The 7,760-nt window shown below is 47.0% G+C and overlaps 2 protein-coding genes across 2 annotated transcripts; both read left to right on the top strand.

Moving 5' to 3' along the window:
• The first annotated feature begins 1,983 nt into the window (after nt 1-1,983).
• On the top strand, nt 1,984-6,159 carry LOC129753188 (uncharacterized). Its single transcript, XM_055748987.1, has one exon. It carries the CDS (start codon nt 1,984-1,986, stop codon nt 6,157-6,159), a length of 4,176 nt encoding a protein of 1,391 aa, XP_055604962.1.
• A 67-nt stretch (nt 6,160-6,226) lies between these two features.
• Nucleotides 6,227-7,342, top strand: LOC129753187 (uncharacterized). The gene has a single exon (XM_055748986.1). The coding sequence runs from the start codon at nt 6,227-6,229 to the stop codon at nt 7,340-7,342; it is 1,116 nt and encodes a 371-aa protein (XP_055604961.1).
• Nucleotides 7,343-7,760: the final 418 nt, after the last annotated feature.

Raw genomic sequence — 7,760 nt, 5'->3', positions numbered from 1 at the left:
TTAGGCGTGAACTTCAATGTCAGAGGCTTATATTGCGAAGGTGTGCTCCCGATTCAAATCTCGCCAGGAGAGAGTAGTTGAGAACAAAAGTGGAAAAGCATCGATAGCATCGAGTTATTGTTCCTAAATAATTTTATCTACATGCCTAAATGAATAAAAAAAGTTCTTAAACCAAGTTAATATTAAAAAATAGATTTTGAAGACAGATTTTCTCGTTTTTAATGGGTCAGACGGTACACTGTGGCGAATTCTCAACACAGTTTCATTTTGTGGCTTATTATAAGGGTTTTAAAATTATACTTAAAAAAATGCCAGTATTTTTCTAATCCTTAATAGCAAATTGGCGATTCGCTTGCATGTTCCCCTACATTTGCTCTAACTTTTGATGACGACACTTGCTAACGATTTAATGTACTGAGGAACCTATTATCAGAGCTGATGGCTCTGCTGCTCAAGTAGTGTAAGTGGCCCTACTTTTAGTTTTTATTAATTACTAGCTGATCCCGTACGAACTTCGTCTCGCTTTAATTCATTGGTACTGTTCCGGCGCAGTCACAATGAACAGCGGTCCACAACAATTAATTACGATAAAATACGAAGACATCAATGAATTACAAAGAAAATACGAAAAAATACTATAAAATACGAATGTGAAGTGAAATAGCTTTAAGGGAAGAAATTCTATGTAAATATTATCTACACACAAACATGAATTTCACCGAACACAATTTCACACAACACACAACACAAAACATTGAATTGACAACACTGCACACTCACACCATACAAGGCGGGTAAAGCTTCAGGTGGGTTCTTATACCAATGCATGGAATCGTCCATCTTGTGACAGGCAATCGTAATCGTAGGCATGGTAGACGAACAATTCGCTGTCAAAAAACGCTCCGTCTCCACCCCCCACCAATGAGAAACTTTTGGTACCCCTTGCCTACTTTTCCTCAATATGCACCCACCCTACTGACTCACCCTGACACCATATAGTTCTAAGAGTGAGAAAAAACATGACGAGAAAGTGATAAGTGAATTCCAATACTAGTATATAAGTGACATGTATGTATTTTTTATGCTTCAATAAAAATCACTTTTCAAACCTATTCGCGCGCAACGGACGTGCTTTTTTATCACCCGAAAGTACATCAGTTCTCGGCCTTTGTTCTGCTCCGCCATCGCTGGTCAAGTTGATGACCAAAGTTGTTCCTGCTATTCCGAATCCTTCGACGCCGTTTGGGACCCAATTCGTGGGACACTAAGAACGGAATCCTGCGTCCGTACATGGTCCTTCATCCGGATTGAACTGCACACGTACCTGCCAGGCCTGCGGGAACTTTTCGACGTTCATCAGCAGCAGAAAGTGCAAACAATTCATCGATCAGCAGCAGCAGAAGCAATTAATTTGCTCATCAGCACCAGCAGCAGCAGCAATCAATCACCGCGGAACCAACAGCAATCCTGAAAGGGGGGTTGGTCATCGGTCCCGAGTGCGTGATTGAGGCTTTTTTTTGGGAAATTCGACATCCGACGGAACATTTCGAACTTCGTTGGAAACATCCCGGGTGATTTTTTTCCGATTTGTCAACATCAACAAACCGTAGGTTGGACCGGTCCGGTAAGTCATATGCCCACTATTCTTTAGCCGGAAACGGTTCCAAGTGAAAAGTTAGCACAATTGGTGCATGTTTCGGATATTTTTTGATCATCGAATATTGTTCGTCGGCCATTGCTGTAGGCCATAGAAGATCAAATTAGAGCTCACTATTAACCCTTCAAGTCCCAGTAGCACAAAAAGTGCCTAATTCAAAAATATTTTTGAAAGTTTTTTTTATTTTTGAATTTTTGCGGATCGATTGCGATTATCGATTTTTCGGGTAATTTAACCCTCTCAGTACCACTGGAAAATATTTGAAAACAAAAAAAAAATATTTTTTCGGTATTTTGCGGTTTTTTTTGAATTTTTTCCGCTAAGCGATGAAGAAAGAAGTGGAGTTTAAGAAAAACTTGGTGATTTATCGCCAGGCTCGAGATTCAATGGAACGAGCCATGAATTTCATGCAAAATTTCGATCCGGATACGCAAGTTGAGCAAGCTTTAGCTCGAAAAAATGCTCTTGAGAGTAATTATAAGAAATTTTGCCAAGCCTCATTGAATCTTGAGAGCCTTGAGGAGGAGGAAAATACTGAGATAGATTTCCCCAAGGATATGGCTGCTTTTGAGGAGGATTACTTCACGCTTAAAGCGTTTTACGCATCGCTAGAGGTACCCCGCACGCCAGCACCATTGTCAGGTTCATCGGGTCATTCTTTTCGGGCCCTGAAGTTGCCGGATATTAAACTGCCGGAATTCAGTGGCAGTATTTTACGGTGGTTTTCGTACTACGACACGTTCGACTCGTTAGTATATAACAACGCAGAGTTATCAGATGTGCAGAAGTTTCACTACCTCAAGTCGACTCTTCGAGGAGAGGCATTGAAACTTGTTGAGAAAATGTCTGTAACGGGTAACAATTATTCAGTGGCGCTGAAAATGTTGACTGATCGGTATCAGAACTTGAACATCCTGGTACGCAGTCACATTGAGGCGTTGTTCAAAGTGGAAAAGGTGCGCAAGGAATGTCCACGGGAATTGACAAGTTTGGTCGGCGACTTCGAGAACAACTTAGGAGTTTTGGAGAAGCTGGGCGAGAACACGAAAGGCTGGAGTTCACTTCTGGTGCACATGGTGTCAGCGCGGCTGGATCACAACACGCTTCGCGAGTGGCAGCGAGCAGCGGATAAAAAAAAGATGCCGACGTACGACGAGCTGATCAAGTTTATCCGTGAGTACGTGATGGAGCTAGAGACGTTGCAGTCCGATCGACCAGTGCGTGACTCCAGACCCAATCTCCAGAGCGTGAATGCTGCTACCGACGTCAAATCCAACGACAACTGTGCGGCGTGCGGGAAGGGACATCGTTTGTATTTCTGCGAGCAGTTCAAACACATGCCGGTTACTCAACGTGCTGCGATCGTGAAAAAATCTGGATTGTGTGTCAACTGCCTCTTTGGAAAGCATTCGTTCGCTACCTGTAAGTACGGAGCCTGCCGAGTATGCGGAACCAAGCATCACACGCTACTACACAATCCAGATGTGGATAAAGCAAGAGGATCCGGCACAAATCAAGTTCCGAAGCAGTCTTCCGTTTCCAATTTCGCTGGTGTCGATAGTTCGCTTCCTGTTCCTCTCAGCCTCTCCGCCAATACGCACTCGGGGACCAAACGTCTCGACCTCTCCCCTTCGAACCAAGTATTTCTCGCCACTGCTGTTGTCAAAGTCCTCGGTCCAAAGGGTACTTCGTTCCTCGCTCGAGTTCTGCTTGATAGCGCTTCGCAGCCGAATCTCATGACTGAAAGGTTTCGTCGTCTTCTGAATTCGCGGAAGACTCCTGGTAACACAGAGATCGCTGGCATTGGTGGAAATATTTCTGCAGTTTCGCTGTTTTCGACTGTCGCTACGGTTGCCTCACGGTTCAACAACTTCCGAGTTCCGCTGGAGTTTATTGTGATGGATAAGGTGACCAGCGATCTTCCAACTTGCACCATCGATGTTAACGATTGGGCCATTCCGGAGAACATTCGTCTCGCCGATCCATCGTTTGCTACGCGTGGTCCCATCGATATGGTGATTGGTGCACGGGTTTTCTTCGAGCTCTTGCGAAGCGGTCACTCCAAACTTGGCGACGGAAAACCGATGCTCCAGAATTCGGTGTTTGGTTGGCTCGTATCCGGTTTTCACGACAGCGGTTCCAATGCGGATGAAGTTCGGGTCCATTGTAACCTGTCGACGTTCCACGATCTTGAGCAGAGCGTTAGCAGATTTTGGGAGCTTGAAATGTGCCAGACAAATTCTACGTTGTCAGTTGAGGAGCGCCTTTGTGAGAACCACTTCGAATCAACAACTCGCAGGGATGATTCCGGACGTTACATCGTTAGCCTGCCCAAAAAACCGGAACTTATCGGTCAGCTGGGAAATTCGCGTGCTATCGCCACTCGTCGATTCTACTGCCTCGAAAAACGTCTTGAGCAGAATTCCGATCTCAAGGCACAATATTCCTCGTTCATGTCCGAATATCTTGCGCTTGGACATATGAAATTGGTTGATGCTGTCGAGGATGCTCCGGGTCGCCATTTCTATTTGCCACATCATGCTGTTTTCAAGCCGGACAGTTCTTCTACGAAGCTGCGAGTAGTGTTCGACGGTTCCTGCAAAACCACTTCGGGTTTTAGCCTCAACGACTTGCTGCTGAAGGGTCCAACTGTTCAGGATGACATGATTTCGATCATTCTACGGTTTCGGATGCATTCTGTGGTCGTAACAGCTGACGTTACGAAAATGTACCGCCAAATCTGGGTAGCAGAGGAAGATCGGGCTTATCAGCGGATTCTCTGGCGTAAATCTTCTTCAGAACCACTTCGTACGTACGAGCTTACGACGGTCACCTATGGCACCACAACCGCACCGTACCTGGCAACACGATGTCTGCAGCAAATAGCCGACGATGAAGCCCAGAAGTTTCCGAAAGCAGTTCCCGTAGTGAAACAAGGTTTCTACGTTGACGACGTTATGCGTGGCTTCGACACAGTGGAGGAAGCAGTTGCAGCTATACGAGAGACGTCTCTGATGCTGAATTCCGGTGGTTTTCCTCTCTGTAAATACGCATCCAATGTTCCAGAAGTAGTTGAGCAGTTTCCAGCAGAGCTTCGAGAACAGGCCTCCGTTTTGGAACTTGATCGTTCGTCTCCAATCAAAGCACTCGGCTTATTTTGGAAGCTTACCTCCGATGAGCTTCTGTTCAAAGTTCCTGAATGGCCAGACGTCCCTTCGACCAAGCGAAATATCCTGTCGCATATCTGCAGCTTGTTCGATCCGCTAGGGTTAGTTGGTCCGGTGATTGTTCGTGCGAAAATGCTGATCCAGCTCCTTTGGGAAATGCAGTTAGGCTGGGATGATCCGGTTCCCACAAGTATTTCCGACCAGTGGATGGAGATATCATCGCAGCTCCCGATTTTGTCGCAGCTTTCGATTCCTCGCTTCGTGTTGACGGAGAAGCTAGCCACTTTAGAGCTTCATGGGTTTGCTGATGCTTCGCTGCGTGCATACGGTGCCTGCATCTACCTTCGTTCGATATCCGCATCGGGTGCAGTCACTGTCCGCCTTATGACAGCAAAATCCAGGGTTGCCCCAACTGAGAAGCGTAGACCTACCCTCGCACGTCTGGAGTTGTGTGCTGGTCTTCGTTTGGCTAATCTACAGAATCAACTGCTGGAGAGCCTTCAACTCCAATGTCCCCGGTTTCTGTGGTCAGATTCTACAATCACGCTGCACTGGATTTCGCGCGATCCATCGAATTGGAATTCCTTCGTCGCCAATCGGGTTTCGCAGATTCAGCAGTTAACTGAGACCGCTACTTGGCTGCATGTGCCTACTGAAGACAATCCGGCTGACCACATTTCGCGTGGTTTGACTCCAGAATCCATCGTTGGCAATGAATTGTGGTGGAATGGTCCAAAATGGCTGCTTCGTCCTCCTCAACATTGGCCTGCGTCCGCGTATTCCTGGAAAACCCAGCCGCCGCCAGAAGTAGACACCGAGAAAAGGAAATCCGTTCCTATTTCCGCAGTTTGCACTCACCAAGAGTCCTGGACCCGAGAAACGTTGGGCTATTTTGATAGCTACTACCGCCTACTTCGAATCATCGCCCTTTGCAAGCGTTTCATGAACAACTGTAAATTATTGGAACATGCACGCACCGTGGGATTTCTGGCACCTTCCGAGATTCGTTCGGCAGAGCTGTCACTTCTGCAATGCGTGCAGCTCGAAGAGTTCGCTGAAGATCACAAACGTTTACGGCAAGGCTCGACCGTTTCGCAGAAATCTCCGTTGCTGAAACTTCGCCCGTTCATGGACCAAAATGAACAGTTGATTCGTGTGGGAGGTCGCCTCAAAAACGCTCCAATTCCATTCGACCGAAAATATCCATTTCTCATTCCGAAGAAGCATTTCATCACGGATCTTATCTTCCTCGACGCCCATGAAGAAACGCTTCACGCAGGACCTTCTCATCTATTGGCAGCGTCGTCGTTACTGGCCAATAGATGGTCCAAATAAAGCCCGTAATACAGTCCACCAATGCATCGTCTGTTTCCGCAACAAACCGAGATTCGCTCAGCAAGTTATGGCACATCTTCCTGCTGTACGCGTTACACCATCGCTTCCATTCACCAGTACCGGAGTTGATTTCATGGGTCCAGTGTACTTGAAACCTCCTCGCAAACAGGGCCCAATCAAATCCTATATTTGCGTCTTCGTTTGCATGGTTACCAAGGCCGCACATCTCGAACTGGTAATGAGCCTCACATCCGACGCTTTCATCGCAGCGCTGAAACGATTCTGCTCCCGGAGACGACGTCCATCAGATATTTACTGCGACAACGCCACGAATTTCGTCGGCGCCAAGAACCAGCTGGAAGAACTTCGTGTTCTCTTCCTGTCGCAACGGCATCAGTCCGAGATTGCCAGAACAACAGCCCGAATGGGAATCGCTTTCCATTTCATCCCACCACGCTCACCCACCTTTGGAGGGTTGTGGGAAGCTTGCGTCAAGTCCGTGAAACATCACCTACATCGCGTGACTCTTGATGTCCTTCAGACGCAAGAGGAAATGACCACTACGGTCGCACAAATCGAAGCGTGCCTCAATTCCCGGCCGCTTACTCCCCGTTCCAACGATCCCACAGACCTCGAGGCCCTAACTCCAGGCCATTTCCTAATCGGTGGTCCAATCCTAGCTCTTCCCGAACCAAACCTTACCTCGTTACCCTCCAATCACCTGTCCCGCTGGCAAGACCAACAGCGTGTTCTCCAAACGCTTTGGGATCGCTGGTACGTAGAATACTTGCCCACTCTACAGCGTCTCCAAAAATGGCCCGGTAAACACCCGAATCTAGCCGTCGGTGACATGGTTCTGGTCGAAGACAACAACTTGCCTCCTACGAAATGGCCCATCGCTCGAGTCCTGAAGACGATTGTTGGCGACGATGCGTGTGGCAGAGTTGCAGACGTGCTGTGTGATGGAAACCAAATCCGCCGTTGCTCAATCCGCAAAATGTGCCCGCTCCCACATTGCGAAGCCTCCACAGTCACGGAATCCGAGCGTCAGCCTTCCGCTCCGAGCTGCACTCCCCAACCATCTCCCACAATTGATCTTCAGGCTCCATCCACACTTCCGGCCGCTGCTCAACTTTTGGCTCCGAACAGCGAGATTGGTTCCGACGACGACAACGACGAGTAATCATCCTAGGTTCCATTGCAGTACACATCGCGACAGCCGTTCCTTCCAATCGAGATGCTGTTGAAATGAACATTTCAAGGGGGGCGGCATGTTCCGGCGCAGTCACAATGAACAGCGGTCCACAACAATTAATTACGATAAAATACGAAGACATCAATGAATTACAAAGAAAATACGAAAAAATACTATAAAATACGAATGTGAAGTGAAATAGCTTTAAGGGAAGAAATTCTATGTAAATATTATCTACACACAAACATGAATTTCACCGAACACAATTTCACACAACACACAACACAAAACATTGAATTGACAACACTGCACACTCACACCATATAGTTCTAAGAGTGAGAAAAAACATGACGAGAAAGTGATAAGTGAATTCCAATACTAGTATATAAGTGACATGTATGTATTT

The sequence above is a fragment of the Uranotaenia lowii genome, chromosome 3 (genome assembly GCF_029784155.1).
Source record: "Uranotaenia lowii strain MFRU-FL chromosome 3, ASM2978415v1, whole genome shotgun sequence".
Classification (NCBI taxonomy): Eukaryota; Metazoa; Arthropoda; class Insecta; order Diptera; family Culicidae; genus Uranotaenia; species Uranotaenia lowii.
The sequence above is the reverse complement of the archived record's forward strand: the minus strand, read 5'-3'. Positions and strand labels throughout refer to the sequence as shown.